At 43.1% G+C, this 18,889-nt stretch overlaps 1 protein-coding gene across 2 annotated transcripts in view; it reads left to right on the top strand.

The window, feature by feature from the left end:
- Window positions 1-18,889, top strand: part of LOC115162156 (sprouty-related, EVH1 domain-containing protein 1) — a 95,540-nt gene that overhangs the window by 41,847 nt on the left and 34,804 nt on the right. For both annotated transcript variants that reach the window (XM_029713183.1, XM_029713182.1), the window contains one exon: window positions 9,289-9,493. In XM_029713183.1, coding sequence (XP_029569043.1) covers window positions 9,289-9,493 — 205 coding nt within the window. The remainder of the gene's footprint in view (window positions 1-9,288; window positions 9,494-18,889) is intronic.

The following is an 18,889-nucleotide window of genomic DNA, read 5'->3' as shown; positions in this document are numbered from 1 at the left end:
AACACCTACTCATTCAAGGGTTTTTCTTAATATTTTCACTATTTTCTAAATTGTAGAATAATAGTGAAGACATCAAAACTATGAAGTGTGGAGTGCAATCACAAAAAAAGCATGCGCTGGGATAAAACTGGCTCTCATGAGTACCGCCACAGGAAAGAAAGACTGTTCAAAGTAGCCACCCTTTGCTTTGATGACAGCTTTCAACACTCTTGGCATTCTCTCAACCAGCTTCACCTGGAATGCTTTTCCAACAGTCTTGAAGGAGTTCCCACATATGCTGAGCACTTGGTGACTGACTTTCCTTCACTCTGTGTTCCAACTCATCCCAAACCATCTCAATTTGGTTGAGGGATTGTGGAGGCCAGGTAATCTGATGCAGCTCTCCATCACTCTCTTTCTTGGTCAAATAGCCCTTACACAGCCTGGAGGTGTGCTGTTATTGTCCTGTTGAAAAACAAATGGATAGTCCCACTAAGCGCAAACCAGATGGAATGGTGTATCGCTGCAGAATGCTGTGCACCATCACACCTCTTCCTCCGTGCTTTACGGTGGGATATACACATGCGGAGATCATCTGTTCAGCCACACCGCGTCTCACAAAGACACAGCGGTTGGAACGAAAAATCTTCCATTTGGACTCCAGACCAAAAATGACAGATTCACACAGGTCTAATGTCCATTGCTCGTGTTTCTTGGCCCAAGCAAGTCCCTTCTTCTTATTGGTGTCCTTTAGTAGTGGTTTCTTTGCATCAATTCGACCATTAAGGCCTGATTCACGCAGTCTCCTCTGAACAGTTGATGTTGAGATGTGTCTGTTACTTGAATGTGAGGCTGGTAACTCATTTGATCTGAGGCTGGTAACTCTAATGATCTTATCCGTTGCAGCAGAGGTAACTCTTGGTCTTTCTTTCCTGTGGCGGTCCTCATGAGAGCCAGTTTCATCATAGCACTTGGTTTTTGCAAATGCACTTGAAGAAACGTTCAAAGTTCTTGAAAATGTTTCCGGATTGACTGCCCTTCATGTCCTAAAGAAATGATGGACTGTTGTTTTTCTTTGCTTATTTGAGCTGTTCTTGCCATAATATGGACATGATCTTTTACCAAATAGGGCTATCTTCTGTATACCACTTCTACCTTGTCACAACACAACTGATTGGCTCAAACGCAAAAAGGAAAGCAATTCCACAAATTAACAAGGCACACCTGTTAATTCAAATGCATTCCAGGTGACTACCTCATGAAGCTGGTTGTGAGAATGCCAAGAGTGTGCAAAGCTGTCATCAAAGGGTGGCTATTTGAATTCTCAGATATATTTAGATTTGTTTAACACTTTTTTGGTTACTACATGATTCCATATGTGTTATTTCATAGTTTTGATGTCTTCACTATTATTCTACAATGTAGAAAATAGTAAAAAAATAAATAAAAACCCTTGAATGAGTAGGTGTTTAAAACGTTTGACAAGTAATGTACGTCCAACCAGCCTCACAACCGCAGACCATGTGTAACCACGCCAGCCCAGGACCTCCACATCAGGCTTCTTCAACAGCGGAATCATCTCAGAACAGCCACCCGGACAGCGGATGAAACTGTGGGTTTGCACAATTTAAGAATTTCTGAACAAACTGTCAGATGGTAGACAGTACGTCGCACTGCATGAGGCAAATGGTGGTCACACCAGATACTGACTGGTTTGCTGATCCACACCCCTATTTTTTATTATTATTATTTTTTAAAGGTATCTGTGACCAACAGATGAATATCTGTATTCCCAGTTGTGAAATTCATAGATTAGGGCCTAATGAATTTACTTAAATTGACTGATTTCCTTACAGTTCATATAACTCAGTAAAATCTTTGAAATTGTTAAGTGTATATTAATTTGGGGTCAGGTCGAAAGCACATGAAAAATTCATGGACATTTAGCTGACTTGCTGTTGCTATCCAGTTTTTCCTGAGAGATAAACATTGGGTTGTCATTTTACCTGAGATACATATGGTCCTTTTTTCCCCCCTGGATCTTTGAAGAATTATGACCCATTTTGAGTCACACAAAATCATGAGTTCTCTACGCCGACAATTAATCCACAGATAAGGGAAACCTAGTTAGTATTTTATTATTAATCTCTCCTCGTTTACTCTTCTTCTATAGATTTTATAAAGAGGTTGGCAACCAACTTTAATGTGCCGCCACCAACTGGATTAGAGTGTGGACCTCGTCCATCTTTCAATCACCCACATCGGTTAGTATGCTCCTAAAAACCAATGAATAGACCAGAGGCAGGACTTTCAGTGTATCAAGCATCAAAATAGAACCAAGTTCTATTTTAGCGCCTGGCTACGCAGACGCCCGTTTTCGAGCGCGAGCAGTTTGGATGAAATGATTGAATAACATGCATGTGTACATTTATTTTGCAACTATCACAATGGGGGTGGTTTGGGCAGCATGTTATGATAATCTTGGGCAAATTAATGTGTTTTTTTAAATAAGTTCAACACATTGAGGTCCAACTAAAATTCAATACATATTTGATTACTGTTGAATACCGTTGAAGCAAGCACCAGTTAGCCTGGAGCTAGCATCGTGCTAGGCCCATCTCCCGACTAGCTGAAGAGGTCCATCAGCCAATTTCTTGGGCTACAATACCTTTTTTGCCAATTGGCCTGGACGCAGATTTGTTGTCCTCTCTCTATTTCTCTCTCACTCGTACTGACATTTGTGATTGTCACATTAAGGTTGGTTATGGTGTGTTGTGAATTTACTTTCATTCATCTAATGACTGTTATTTATCTAATCAACTAACTATGTTTAATTGTTATCCAATTTTAAATTAATCATGTAACAATTAACTCATTAGGAATTGATGCACCTTGAGAGCGGTTCTTTAACTTCTTTGGGGTAGGGGGCAGTATTTTTCACGTCCGGATGGAAAGCTTGACCAGAGTAAACTGCCTGCTACTCAGGCCCAGAAGCTAGGATATGCACATTATTAGTAGATTTGGATAGAAAACACTCTGAAGTTTCTAAAACTGTTTGAATGATGTTTGTGAGTATAACAGAACTCATACGGCAGGCGAAAACCTGAGAAAAATCCAACCAGGAAGTGGAAAATCTGAGGTTTGTAGTTTTTCAAGTGATTGCCTATCCAATATACAGAGTCTGTGGGGTCATATTGCACTTCCTAAGGCTTCCACTAGATGTCAACAGTCTTTAGAACATTGTTTCAGGCTTCTATTGTAAAGGGGGAGCGAATAAAACCACCTAGAGTAAGTGGACCAGCTGAAAGCTATGAGTTGTTTATCGCGTGTGGCCGTGTGCACGAGCTCCGTTCCTTTTCATTTCTAAAGACAAAGGAATTGTCCGGTTGGAATATTATTGAAGATTTATGATAAAAACATCCTAAAGATTGATTCTATACATCGTTTGACATGTTTCTACAAACTGTAATAGAACTTTTTTCAACTTTTCTTCTGGACTTCATTTGGAATAGTGAACCTAACACGTGAACAAAATGGAGGTATTTGAACATAAAGATGAACTTTATCAAACAAAACAAACATTTTATTGTGGAACTGGGATACCTGGGAGTGCATTCCGATGAAGATCATCAAAGGTAAGTGAATATTTATAACACTATTTCTGACTTTTGAGTCCACAACATGGCGGGTATCTGTATGGCTTGTTTTGGTGGCTGAGCGCTGTACTCAGATTATTGCATGGTGTGCTTTCACCGTAAATCTTTTTTGAAATCTGACACAGCGGTTGCATTAACTCCTATGGGCTACGTGGCCCACCTGCGAGACACAGCCAGTGAAATATCTGGGCGGCAAATTCAAAAACAACAAAATGTCATAATTCAACTATCTCAAACGTACAACTATTTTACACCATTTTAAAGATACACTTCTCCTTGATGTAACCACATTGTCCGATTTCAAAAAGGCTTTACAGTGAAAGCAACATTAGATTGTACTCTCCTAACATATAGACAAAAATAATCACACAGCCGTTTTCCAAGCAAGGACATGTGTCAATAAAACCCAAAACACAGCTTAATGAAGCACTAACCTTTGACGATCTTCATCAGATGACACTCCTAGGACATTTATGTTACACAATACATGTATGTTTTGTTCGATAAAGTTCATATTTATATCCCAAAACAGCATTTTACATTGGCGCGTGATGTTCAGAAAATATATTCCCACCAAAACACTCCGGTGAATGTGCACCTCAATTTACATAAATGCTCATCATAAATGTTGACAAAATATATAACAATTATTTAAAGAATTATAGATAGACTACCCCTGGATGCAACCGCCTTGTCAGATTTTAAAATAGCTTTACGGAGAAAGCACATTTTTCAATATTCTGAGTACATAGCTCGCCATCACAGAAAGCTATACAGACACCCGCCAAGTTCGGGGCAACCTAAACTCAGAATTAGTATTAGAAATATTCTCTTACCTTTGCTGATCTTCGTCAGAATGCATTCCCAGGACTGCTACTTCCACAAGAAATGTTGTTTTTGTTCGAAATAATCCATATTTATGTCCAAATACCTCCGTTTTGTTCGTGCGTTCAGAGCACTATCCAAAGGCATAACGCGCCAGCGTGGTACCAGAGACAAAGTCAAAATGTTCCATTACCGTACTTAGAAGCATGTCAAACGCTGTTTAAAATCAATCTTTATGGTATTTTTAACTTAAAATTGCGATAATATTCCAACCGGACAATAGTGTATTCATTCAAGGAGAAAAACAAGGAACAGAGCGCTCGTGGGATCGAGCATATCCAATCCCTTTGTTGCCAGGCAGTCCACTCAGTAACTGAGCTCCTATTGTCTGCCCAGCTCAAACCACTTTCTGAAGGCTTTTGACAGCCAATGGAAGCCTTAGGAAGTGCAACGTAACCCCACAGATACTGTAGTTTTGAAAGGGACTAGAAGAAGAACTACAATTCTCAGATCCTCCACTTCCTGGTTGACTTTTTCTTAGGTTTTTGCCTGCCATATGCGTTCTGTTATACTCAGACACCATTCAAACAATTTTAGAAACTTCAGAGTGTTTTCTATCCAAATCTACTAATAATATGCATATTCTAGTTTCTGGGCCAGAGTAGTAACCTGTTTAAATTGGGTATGTTTCTCATCCGGCCGTGAAAATACTGCCCCCTAGCCCAGACAGGTTAAGGAGAAGTGTATCTATAATCCTATGCATAACACTTGTATCTTTCATCAAAGTTTATGATGAGTATTTCTAAGTATTTTAAGAATTATAGATACAGAACTCCTCTATGCACTCGATATGTCCGATTTTAAAATAGCTTTTCTTGTGAAAGCACATTTTGCAATATTCTCAGTAGATAGCCCGGCATCACAGGGCTAGCTATTTAGACACCCAGCAAGTTTAGCCTTCACCAAACTCCGATTTACTATTAGAAAAGTTTGATTACCTTTGTTGTTCTTCGTCAGAATGCACTCCCAGGACTTCTACTTCAATAACAAATGTTGGTTTGGTCCCAAATAATCCATAGTTATATCCAAACAGCGGCGTTTTGTTCGTGCGTTCAAGACACTATCCGAATGGTAAAGAAGGGTTACGAGCATGACGCATTTCGTGACAAAAAAATTCAAAATATTCCATTACCGTACTTCGAAGCATGTCAACCGCTGTTTAAAATCAGCTAATTGTCTCGTAAAAAAGCGATAATATTCCGACCGGGAGTCGTTGAATCCGTTCAAAGACGATAGAATAAAAACATGGTGTCGTCTCGTGCACGAGCATGAGTCCCTTTGTCCGCTGATAGACCACTTGCCAAACGCGCAAATCTGTTTCAGCCTGGGGCTGCCTCGATATCGTTCAGCTTTTTCCCGGGCTCTGAGAGCCTATGGGAGCCGTAGGAAGTGTCACGTTACAGCAAAGATCCTCAGTCTTCAATAAACAGAGACAAGAAGAACAAGATCTTGTCAGAGAGGGCACTTCTTGTACAGAATCTTCTCAGGTTTTGGCCTGCCAAATGAGTTCTGTTATACTCACAGACACCATTCAAACAGTTTTAGAAACTTTGGAGTGTTTTCTATCCAAAGCTAATAATTATATGCATATTCTAGTTTCTGGGCAGGAGTAATAATCAGATTAAATCGGGTATGTTTTTTATCCGGCCGTGAAAATACTGCCCCCTATCCATAACAGGTTAACCTATCACATCTATAAACAGTCAACTTATTAATCATAACCTTGTATCATATCGTTATTCTGAACAGTCGTAACCTCCTGCATCTGCAAAAACCCAGCCTTACTTATGATTCAGTACTACACAAATTGGTTTAAGTATTTATTTACCAGCTAACTAAATGGTAACACAAGATAAACACACAGAGAGAGGGATGGAGATATAATACTTTGGTACATTTAGAAACTACTCTCACAGTAATCATATACTTTGCACACGAACCGCCACCCGTTTGGCGTAAGAAATCAATTAATATACACTGCTCAAAAAAATAAAGGGAACACTAAAATAACACATCCTAGATCTGAATGAATGAAATAATCTTATTAAATACTTTTATCTTTACATAGTTGATTGTGCTGACAACAAAATCACACAAAAATAATCAATGGAAATCCAATTTGTCAACCCATGGAGGTCTGGATTTGGAGTCACACTCAAAATTAAAGTGGAAAACCACACTATAGGCTGATCCAACTTTGATGTAATGTCCATAAAACAAGTCAAAATGAGGCTCAGTAGTGTGTGTGGCCTCCATGTGCCTGTATGACCTCCCTACAACGCCTGGGCATGCTCCTGATGAGGTGGCGGATGGTCTCCTGAGGGATCTCCTCCCAGACCTGGACTAAAGCATCCGCCAACTCCTGGACAGTCTGTGGTGCAATGTGGCGTTGGTGGATGGAGCGAGACATGATGTCCCAGATGTGCTCAATTGGATTCAGGTCTGGGGAACGGGCGGGCCAGTCCATAACATCAATGCCTTCCTCTTGCAGGAACTGCTGACACACTCCAGCCACATGAGGTCTAGCATTGTCTTGCATTAGGAGGAACCCAGGGCCAACCGCACCAGCATATGGTCTCACAAGGGGTCTGAGGATCTCATCTCGGTACCTAATGGCAGTCAGGCTACCTCTGGCGAGCACATGGAGGGCTGTGCAGCCCCCCAAAGAAATGCCACCCCACACCATGACTGACCCACCGCCAAACCGGTCATGCTGGAGGATGTTGCAGGCAGCAGAACGTTCTCCACGGTGTCTCCAGACTGTCACTTCTGTCACATGTGCTTAGTGTGAACCTGCTTTCATCTGTGAAGAGCACAGGGCGCCAGTGGCGAATTTGCCAATCTTGGTGTTCTCTGGCAAATACCAAACGTCCTGCACGGTGTTGGGCTGTAAGCACAACCCCCACCTGTGGACGTCGGGCCCTCATACCACCCTCATGGAGTCTGTTTCTGACCGTTTGAGCAGACACATGCACATTTGTGGCCTGCTGGAGGTCATTTTGCAGGGCTCTGGCAGTGCTCCTCCTTGCACAAAGGCGGAGGTAGCGGTCCTGCTGCTGGGTTGTTGCCCTCCTACGGCCTCCTCCACGTCTCTGATGTACTGGCCTGTCTCCTGGTAGCGCCTCCATGCTCTGGACACTACGCTGACAGACACAGCAAACCTTCTTGCCACAGCTCGCATTGATGTGCCATCCTAGATGAGCTGCACTACCTGAGCCACTTGTGTGGGTTGTAGACTTCATCTCATGCTACCACTAGAGTGAAAGCACCGCCAGCATTCAAAAGTGACCAAAACATCAGCCAGGAAGCATAGGAACTGAGAAGTGGTCTGTGGTTACCACCTGCAGAACCACTCTTTTATTGGGGGTGTCTTGCTAATTGCCTATAATTTCCACCTGTTGTCTATTCCATTTGCACAACAGCATGTTAAATTTATTGTCAATCAGTGGACAGTTTGATTTCACAGAAGTGTGATTGACTTGGAGTTACATTGTGTTGTTTAAGTGTTCCCTTTATTTTTTTGAGCAGTATATTTACGTGTAAATGTCTTTGTGTATTTCTGTCGGAACCAGGCCGCCTTGGAAAGGGAGTTGGGCCTTTTTGCGGCACGCGTGTCAGACTCTGATTGTCCAAAGGGGTGCCCACCCGTCTTCTACTGTTGCTCTCCTCTACCGTCGTCTGGTATCCGGTGACTTGTCGTGTAGTCCTGAACAGAACTACAGAGTTGATTTCCCTTCCATTCGCTCCTGAAGTTGTCTCTGCAAAGATGGTGGTTCTCATGGGGGTGATGAGAATAGCGTACTACAGTGATTTGACAAGAGTAGTAGAATTGTCCCACTTAAATTCAATTTTCTAGATACTTTTACTTAGAACAGCTAATCAGCCGTACCAGGGATTGTCCAGGAGGTGACTTCATTGTCTCTACCTTTTGTTGAAATTTCAGAGTTCGAACCACTTTGGACGTGAGCTGCAACTCAACATCTCTCTGGTCTGATATGTTAATTCTTAACCCATTGTTTTATACATTTCGTTCAAAAGAGGCAGTTAATGAGGCTGACATGCTCTCTGACCTCAGGGGCGGTGAGTACTTACTTGTACAAAGTTATAGAAATAATTTCCTCTTAGTTTCTAAAATCACATCCCTCTCTTAACAAAATCACTTTCATGCGCAACGCATTAGATGGACACTTCACACATAGTGTGTACACTTTTCAAGTTACAGTATTTCCTTTTAAAACATTTTTAATGACATCACAAAGTAACAACCACACCGAGGTAACCTCTGCCCATTCCCCACACTTTATGTTAGAAATATTGTTCCGGTATTCGCTTTAGAACATATTAGTGTTTCGGCGGGAAATGTCTGTGTGAATTTGCAGAGGGAGATGGCTGAAAGTTCTTGACCTTGATTTCCAACAGGGTGTGAGCTGTCAACCCCCCGACCAGTTCCCTCCGTCCCCCTCTGCAGATGAGAGGGGTCTGGCTGAAGTCATTTATTGAAAAGCTGATCTGACACATTTGGATCCTTACAGGACAGCCATGACATATCCTTTCGTGACAAGTCATGCATGTGTTCAAGCAGTGGCCGTGTTGCGGTCATTATGCCTAACCATTTTCTGTCTGCAATGGCAGCCCTGTACCCGTGAGGCGACATGGTTGTGTTGTCATAGTATCTGTGTTCTCTCTATATGCAGAGGTAGTTGATGCCATGGTCTTGTTGCAGTCCCACCTTAATCATGTCTTTCCCTTTCTCTCTCTCTGTGTTCAGTGACAGTTATGCGCGTGTGAGAGCAGTGGTCATGACTCGGGATGACTCCAGCGGTGGGTGGCTGCCTCTGGGAGCTGGGGGCCTCAGCTGCGTCACCGTCTACAAAGTCAGCCGGACACTGGACAGCGACAGCAGCACCACAGACCTAAACACCACCACCACAGCAGACTTCCTCATCAAGGGGGAGCGGCTCAAAGACAAATCGGTAAGGGTTCTCACATACACACACACACACACACACACACACACACACTCTGAGCGCAATTCTCCTCATTAAGCAAAAAAAAAAAACTTTAAACAGTTTTGACTAGGCCTGCATTCATTTTAGGATTTATTTACGTTTTTGTTGACATTATTTTCATGTAGATAAACTTTACCTAATAATGGGAGTGTTTGACTAATGATTATAAGCAATTGTTTTGCTAACTTAGTCTGTCTATTAAACGTTCAACATCTCTTTCCAACTGATGATGCGCAGGGGTGAAGAGCACTATAGACTAAGTATTCAGACCCATTTTGTTACATCATAACCTTATCAATCTACAAAATACCCCATAATGACAAAGCAAACAGGTTTTTAGAAATTTTTGCAAATTTATTAAAAATAAAAACTGAAATATCACATGTGTTACCCGTCACTACTCCACAGGAGAGCCATTTGAACGTAAACGTATTTTTAATCAAAATGCGGTTTTTGGCAGAAATGCCTTCTGGAACATGTGAACTTTCATGTGCCTTATTAACAAACTTGTATGCCATCAGTAAATACGGATAAAATGGTTAAATTACGAGTCTAGTTGGTTTAGCCACAGAAAAAGACAGCAACCATCACGCAAGCCGTGATTCGCTGAGATATTGAGTGGGCTGGACATGCCGAGAGATGAGTTTGGATTGGTCTGCCATATAGCATGCTTCTGTCTAACGTACGGCGCGCATTTGCATCTCATTTTGTGCTGTACAGTCTCTTTCCACCAGGGGTAGCCCTTCTGTCGCAGATTAAAAACAAGAAAGGGACAGGGTAAGGGGGTTACCTAGTCAATTGTACAACTGAATGCATTCATTTTTTGCGTCATCTCTGCATGACTCTCAAAAGCCGCGACAGCTGCTGTTTACTTTTGAAAACTTTAGTGCCGCCCTAAAAATCTGATTCAAATTCGACACAAACCTTCAAATAGGTATGTAATGACACTTTATATAAACTCTTTATAGTGTTTTATTTACATTTTAGATGTGATAAGTTGGACAGATCGGGTGAAGAAAGCTGTTTCCCCACACGACATATCTCCCCACTTTCACTAGCACACAATAGGTTTCGCTTCCCCATCCACCATTTTTAAAAGACCCGACAGAGCTCATTGCCTTCTTTAATCATGCAGAGACGGGCAGCATGAAAGGCTCGCCATTGATTTTGCTGGAAAGGGGAGAAATTGTGTTTTACAATGGTATTCATATTGCAGTTGACCTGGAAGTATAAAAATTTTTGGGTGCTAAAATAAGATAAATTATATGGAATAGCGCAATGTACAAAAGTGGGTTAGTTACCGTTACATGTCTTAACAAAAGACTCCACTATGCAAGTAACCATTTTGGGTGTGTTTGTAAATTCAGTCTGGCCATCTACTACGATTTCAGAGCACTCTCGTCTGAGTGTGCCAGAGCGCAGAATAAGTGATGAATTTACGAACGCTCCAACACCCGTTAAATATGGCCGGTGTCGTCGGCAAAAAAGCATAATTAAATTGTTGCCAGCGGCACAGTTAAAGGCACCAACGCTCTGAATACCATGAAAACAGCCTAACCAGCTCTGCTGGGGCGAGTAAAATGGTCGGAGTGGGGTGTTCTCTCATTTGTAGCTAGCCAATGTTTGCATGTTAACTTGTGTGCTTGACTGCCGTTGTGAGGTCGGATCAACCCTATTCATCGGCCAGAGTGTCCAGTGTGCGCTCTGAGTGCGAAACGCTCTGAATTTACAACCGGACAATCTGACGGCTCTGGATAACATAACAGCCTAACCCGCTCTGCTAGGGCAAGTAATGTTCAGTGAGCCGTTCACTCATTTGTCTGGAAGCAGCTAGCAAGTTAGCCTGGGTGCTTGACTGCTGTTGTTCATACAGAACGCTCAGATCAATCCTTAGAGATGGGTGGGGCTGAAGCTTAAGAGGGTGCCAACGATGCTGAATGGGTGTAGACAAAGGACTCTCCAGCAGTAGTACCAAAACATTCAGAAGGCTATTTTCTCATAAGTGAGTTTACAAGTTTATCAACTTTCAAAGCAGAATTACTTTCTCATTGTTCCTCAACTGTAGTGTATGATATACCATTTTGTCTCTACTTTTGTGTAATGTGAAAAACACAATTTAAAAATGTTGCTGCATAAACCGATTTGAGCCGGGCGGTCACATTTCAGTATTCAGACCCTTTACTCAGTACTTTGTTGAATCACCTTTGGCAGCGATTACAGCCTCGAGGCTTCTTGGGTGTGACGCTATAAGCTTAGCACACCTGTATCTGGGGAGTTTCTCCCATTCTTCTCTGCAGATCCTCTTAAGCTCTATCAGGTTGGATGGGGAGTGTCACTGCACAGCTATTTTCAGGTCTCTCCAGAGATGTTATATCGGGTTCAAGTCTGGGCTCTGGCTGGGCCACTCAAGGACATTCAGAGACTTGTCCCAAAGCCACTCCTGCGTTGTCTTGACTGTGTGCTTAGGGACGTTGTCCTGTCGGAAAGTGAACCTACGCCCCAGTCTGAGGTCCTGAGCGCTCAGGAGCAGGTTTTCATCCAACATCTCGCTGTACTATGCTCTGTTCATCTTTCCCTCGATCCTGATTTGTCTCCCAGTCCCTGCCGCTGAAAAACATCCCCACAGCATGATGCAGCCACCACCATGCTTCACCGTAGGGATGGTGAAGCATGCCAAGCGTGCCGCTTGGCATTCAGGTCAAAAAGTTAAATCTTCGTTTCACCAGCCCAGAGAATCTTGTTTCTCATGGTCTGAGAGTCTTCAGGTGCCTTTTGGCAAACTCCAAGCAGGCTGTCGTGCCTTTTACTGAGAAGTGGCTTCTGTCTGGCCACTATACCATAAAGGCCTGATTGGTGGAGTGCTACAGAGATTGTTGTCCTTCTGGAAGGTTTTCCCATCTCCACAGTGGAACTCTGGAGCTCTGTCAGAGTGACCATCGGGTTCTTGGTCACCTCCCTGACCAAGACCCTTCTCCCTCGATTGCTCAGTTTGGCCGGGCAGGAGGCCACTGTGTTCTTGGGGACCTTCAATGCTGCAGACATTTTTTTGCAGTCCTCTACGGAAAATTCCTTCGACCTCATGGCATGGTTTTTGCTCTGACATGCACTGTCAACTGTGGGACCTTATATAGACAGGTGTGTGCCTTTCCAAATTGTGTCCAATCAATTGAATTTACCACAGGTGGACTCCCAAGTTGTAGAACCATCTCAAGGATGATCAATGGAGGCAGGATGCATCTGAGCTTAGTTTCGAGTCCCATAGCAAAGTGTCTGAATACTTATGTAAATAAGGGTATTCTGTTTTTTTTTTGTTTTTTTAAGAAGGGAAAGTGTCTGAATACTTTCCGAATGCACTGTTATATGTCCATTCAGAAAGTTTCCTAAAGTAGTCTGTCTGGACTCAATCTCTTTTAATAAGAATCAAATGCTCCTCTCATAATTTAGTCTTGTAAAAGGCCTGTTATCAGTAGCTTAGGCTACATCATTTATCTCAATACGGCATCCTCTCTTTGAAGAATGACCGCAGCAGCAGGGTTTGTGACGATATGCGACTATTTCGGGAAAAGTAGAAAAACCCATCGGACTTCGTTTTGAATGGTTTTGTGTGAAACGGGAAAGAAACCCATAGTTACCTCTGCTGCAGAGGATAAGTGCATTGGAGTTACCAGCCTCAGAAATTGCAGCCCAAATAAATGCTTAACAGAGTTAAAGTAACACACGTCTCAACATCAACTGTTCTGAGGAGACTGCGTGAATCAGGCCTTCGTGGTTGAATTACTGCAATGAAACCACTACTAAAGGTCGCCAATAAGAAGAAGAGACTTGCTTGGGCCAAGAAACACGAGCAATGGACATTTGACCTGTGGAAATCTGTCCAAATTTGAGATTTTTGGTTCCAACCGCCCTGTCATTGTGAGATGCAGAGTAGGTGAACGGATGATCTCTGCATGTGTGGTTCCCACCTTGAGGCATGGAGGAGATGGTGTGATGGTGATTTGCTGATGACACTGTCTGTGATTTTATTTAGAATTCAAGGTACATTTAACCAGCATGGCTAACACAGCATTCTGCAGCGATAAGCCATCCCATCTGTTAGTCCCACTAAGCGCATATCATTTGTTTTTCAACAGGACAATGACCCAACACACCTCCTGGTTGTGTAAGGGCTATTTGACCAAGAAGGAGAGTGATGGAGTGCTGCATCAGATGACCTGGCCTCCACAATCACTCGACCTCAACCCAATTGAGATGGTTTGGGATGAGTTGGACCGCAGAGTGAAGGAAAAGCAGAAAACAAGTGCTCAGCATATGTGGGAACTCCTTCAAGACTATTGGAAAAGCATTCCAGGTCAAGCTGGTTGAGATAATGCCAAGAGTGTGCAAAGCTGTCAAGGCAAAGGGTGGCGGCTTTGAAGAGTCTTCCTTTTCTGTGGCGTACTCATAAGAGCCTGTTTCATCACAGCGCTTGATGGTTTTTGCAATTGCACTTCTGTATACCACCCCTACCTTGTCACAACACAACTGATTTGCTCAAGTGCATTTTAAGAAGGAAAGAAATTCCACAAATGTACTTTTAATAAGGTACACCTGTTAATTGAAATGCATTCCAGGTGACTACCTCATGAAGCTGGTTGAGAGAATGCCAAGAGTGTGCAAAGCTGTCTTCAAGGCAAAGGGTGGCTATTTTGAAGAATCTCAAATATAAAATATATTTTGATTTGTTTATCACTTTCTTTGGTTACTACATGATTCCATATGTGTTATTTCATAGTTTTGTTGTCTTCACTATTATTCTACAATGTAAAAAATAATGAAAAACCCTTGAATGAGTTGGTGTCCAAACTTTTGACTGGTATTTCATGTGTAGCCACCCTAGAGTCATGCACTGCTCGTAAAGCAAATGTAGAACTTTTATTATTCAAAAACATCAAATACCGTTAATCATGTGGGAAATATATCGCCCAGCCTAATGACATGTAGGCTAAGAATCTTATAAAACTATACAAACATGCCACTCAGGGAGTCACACACTCCTTACACAAACCTTAAACAACTCACACTCACACTCACTCTGAGGGCCTCATACACACCACACACACTCATCTATCACAATGGAGAGCAAGCATGTTGGCAATATACTATGCACCAACTCAGCCTGTGACACATTCCACACCGAGGGGGTCGTGGGATGAGATCACCATCAACCTCCGCCTTACACACACACACAGTCACACACACATACACCGTCACACAGGAAGTGGCTGTTTGGCTTTCCTCCTCTGCGCAGGGAAGGTATCTGTAAATAGGAGCGGGCTGCGTGATTGTGTGGTGCATGCTGACATCATCAGAGAGAAGAGAAGGGCAGACTGCTCAGGAGAGGGAAATGTGGGATGAGGGATGTAGGAAGTCAAACTAAAAAGAGGAAAAAGGGAATAAAGGAAAGAATTTATTGGATATTGGTGCGCTGAGCTTCTAGTCATATATTCCTGTGCTCTCGTCCTAAAACTGTGATGCCCTTGCGTCTCTTTATTCATGTTAAACAATTCGATTGATGACCATTTCTTTTGACAAGAATTAATAGGTGACTGTCTTTTAAGTATCGTAGATAAGTGGCTCCTGCCTGCTAAGACACTTCGATTATAACTGTCTATTCTGAGCCTGGGCCACCGTGCTATATAGAGCATGATTGTGGTGATGTCACCCACCCCAGGGGCTTGTTAAAGCAGGAGGTCCAAACCACCATTTTACTAGAGAGACAATGGGAACAAGGGAAGAGATTGAGAGGAGGAAAAAGAGATCGCCAGTCAAACTGTAAGAAATGGAGGGCGACAAAATAAAGAGACTGAAAGAAAGAGAAAGTGAGGGAGAGATGTGGTGACTGCAATGTTGGGGGGGATCTGCCTATAAGCGCAATGATGCGGCACAGAGTGTACTGATGAGTCAGCTGGCTCCTGATATTGCCACCAATGGGACTTCTCTCTCTCGCTCTGTTTTCTCTCGCTCAGTCCTCTCGCTCTGTGTTTTCGCTCTCTTTCTGTTCTCTCTCTTTCTGTTCTCTCTCTCTGTGTTTTCACTCTCTCTCTTTCTGTTCTCTCTCTTTCTGTTCTCTCTCTCTGTGTTTTTGCTCTCTTTTCTCTCTCTGTGTTTTTGCGCACTCTCTCTCTCTCTCTCTCTCTCTCTCTCTCTCTCTCTGTTTTCTCGCGCTCTCTGTCCTCAATTAAAATCAAAGGGCTTTATTGGCATTGGAAACGTATGTTTACATTGCCAAAGCAAGTAAAATGGATAATAAACAATATAAAATTAACCGTAAACATTACACTCAACGTTCCAAAGGAATATCCTCCCGGACGAGCTAAACTACTTCTATGCTTGCTTCGAGGCAAGTAACACTGAAACATGCATGAGAGCACCAGCTGTACCGGAAGACTGCGTGATCACACTCTCCGCAGCCAATGTAAGACCTTTAGACAGATCAACATTCACAAGGCCGCAGGGCCAGACGGATTACCAGGACGTGTACTGCGAGCATGTGCTTACCAACTGGCAAGTGTCTTCACTGACATTTCAACCTCTCCCTGACTGAGTCTGTAATACCACCATGTTTCAAGCAGACCACCATAGTGCCTGTGCCCAAGAACACTAAGGTAACCTGCCTAACTGACTACCGACCTGTAGCACTCACGTCTGTAGCCATGAAGTGCTTTGAAAGGCTGGTGTTGGCTCACATCAACACCATCATTCCAGAAACCCTAGACCCACTCCATTTCGCATATCACCCCAACAGATCCACAGATGATGCAGTCTCTATTGCACTCCACACTGCCCTTTCCCATCTGGACAAAGGAACACCTATGTGAGAATGCTATTCATTGACTACAGCTCACCGTTCAACACCATAGCGCCCTCAAAGCTCATCTGGGACTAAACACCTCCCTTTGCAACTGGAGCCTGGACTTCCTGACAGGCCACCCCCAGGTGGTAAGGGTAGGTAACAACACATCCGCCACGCTGATCCTCAACACAGGGGCACCTCAGGGGTGCGTGCTCAGCACCCTCCTGTACTCCCTGTTCACTCATGACTGCACAGCCAGGCACGACTCGAACACCATCATTAAATTTGCCAATGACACTACGACGAGACAGCCTATAGGGAGAAGGTCAGAGACCTGGCCGTGTGGTGCCAGGACAACAACCTCTCCCTCAACGTGATCAAGACAAAGGAGATTATTGTGGACTACAGGAAAATGGGGACCGAGCACGCCCCCATTCTCATTGACGGGGCTGCAGTGGAACAGGTTGAGGGCTTCAAGTTACTTGGTGTCCACATCAACAGCAAACTAACATGGTCCTAGCACACCATGACAGTCGTGAAGCGGGCACAACAAAACCTATACCCCCCTCAGGAGACTGAAAAGATTTGGCATGGGTCCTCAGATCCTCAAAAGGTTCTACAGCCGCACCATCGAGAGCATCCTGGCTGGTTGCATCACTGCCTGGTATGGCAACTACTCGGCCTCCGACCGCAAGGCACTGCAGAGGGTAGTGCGAACGGCCCAGTACATCACTGGGGCCAAGCTTCCTGCCATCCAGGACCTCTATATCAGGCGGTGTCAGAGGAAGACCCTAAAAATTGTCAGACTCCAGCCACCCTAGTCATAGACTGTTCTCTCTGCTACCACACGGCATGCGGTACTGGGGCTCCAAGTTTAGGTCCAAGAGGCTTCTAAACAGCATCTACCCCCAAGCCATAAGACTCCTGAACATCTGGTCAAATGGCTACCCAGACTGTTTGCATTGCCCCCTCTCCACCCTCCCATCTCCACACCACTGCCACTCTCTGTCGTCATCTATGCATAGTCACTTTAACTCTACCTACATGTACATACTACCTCAACTAACCGGTACACCCGCACATTGACTCTATACCGGCACCCCCCTGTATATATTATTTTTACTGCTGCTCTTTAATTGCTTGATACTTTTCTCTTATTCTTATCTGGATTTTTTGAAACTGTACTGTTGGTTGGGGGCTCGTAAGTAAGCATTTCACTGTAAGGTCTACACCTGTTGTATTCGGCGCATGTGACTAATACAATTTTATTTTATTTTGAATATTTTTTTATTTTATTTATTTCACCTTTATTTAACCAGGTAGGCCAGTTGAGAACATGTTCTCATTTACAACTGCGACCTGGCCAAGATAAAGCAAAGCAGTGTGACACAAACAACAGAGTTACACATGGGATAAACAAACATACAGTCAATAACACAATAGAAAATGATATATACAGTGTGTGCAAATGTAGTAAGATTAGGGAAGTAAGGCCATAGTGGCAAAATAATTAGATTTTAGCAATTAAACACTGGAGTAATAGATGTGCAGAAGATGAATGTGCAAGTTGAAATACCGGGGTGCAAAGGAGCGAGAAGTAAATAACAATATGGGGATGAGGTAGTTGGGTGGTGGGCTATTTACAGATGGGCTGTGCACAGGTGCAGTGATCGGTAAGCTGCTCTGACAGCTGATGCTTAAATTTAGTGAGGGAGATGAGTCTCCAACTTCAGTCATTGGCAGCAGAGAACTGGAAGGAAAGGCAGCCAAGGAGGAGTTGGCTTTGGGGATGACCAGTGAAATATACCTGCTGGAGCGCGTGCTGGTATGGTGACCAGTGAGCTGAGATAAGGCGGGGCTTTACCTAGCAAAGACTTATAGAAGACCTGGAGCCAGTGGGTTTGGCAACGAATATGAAGCGATGTCCAGCCAACGAGAGCATACAGGTGGTGGGTAGTATATGGGGCTTTGGTGACTAAACGGATGGCGCTGTGACCAATGTCAAATGTCATATATTATGGTTATATACAGTGTTGTAACGATGTTACAAATAGTTAAAATACCAAAGGGATAGTAAATAAACATAAATATGGTTTGTATTTGTTTTTTCTTCACTGGTTTCCCTTGTGTCAACTGGTCACAAATGTTGCTGCTGTGATGGCACACTGTGGTATTTCACCCAATAGATACAGTTGAAGTCGGAGGTTTACATACACTAAGGTTGGAGTCGTTTTTCAACCACTCCATAAATGTCTTGTTAACAAACTATAGTTTTGGCAAATCGGTTAGGACATCTACTTTGTGCATGACACAAGTAATTTTTCCAACAATTGTTTACAGACAGATTATTTCACTTATAATTCACTGTATCACAATTCCAGTAGGTCAGAAGTTTACATACACTAAGTTGACTGTGCCTTTAAACAGCTTGGAAAATTCCAGAAAATGACGACATGGCTTTAGAAGCTTCTGATAGGCTAATTGACATCATTTGAGTCAATTGGGGGTGTACCTGTGGATGTATTTCA

This window comes from Salmo trutta, chromosome 25, assembly GCF_901001165.1.
Source record: "Salmo trutta chromosome 25, fSalTru1.1, whole genome shotgun sequence".
NCBI lineage: Eukaryota > Metazoa > Chordata > Actinopteri > Salmoniformes > Salmonidae > Salmo > Salmo trutta.
This window is presented reverse-complemented; position numbering and strand designations above follow the sequence as displayed.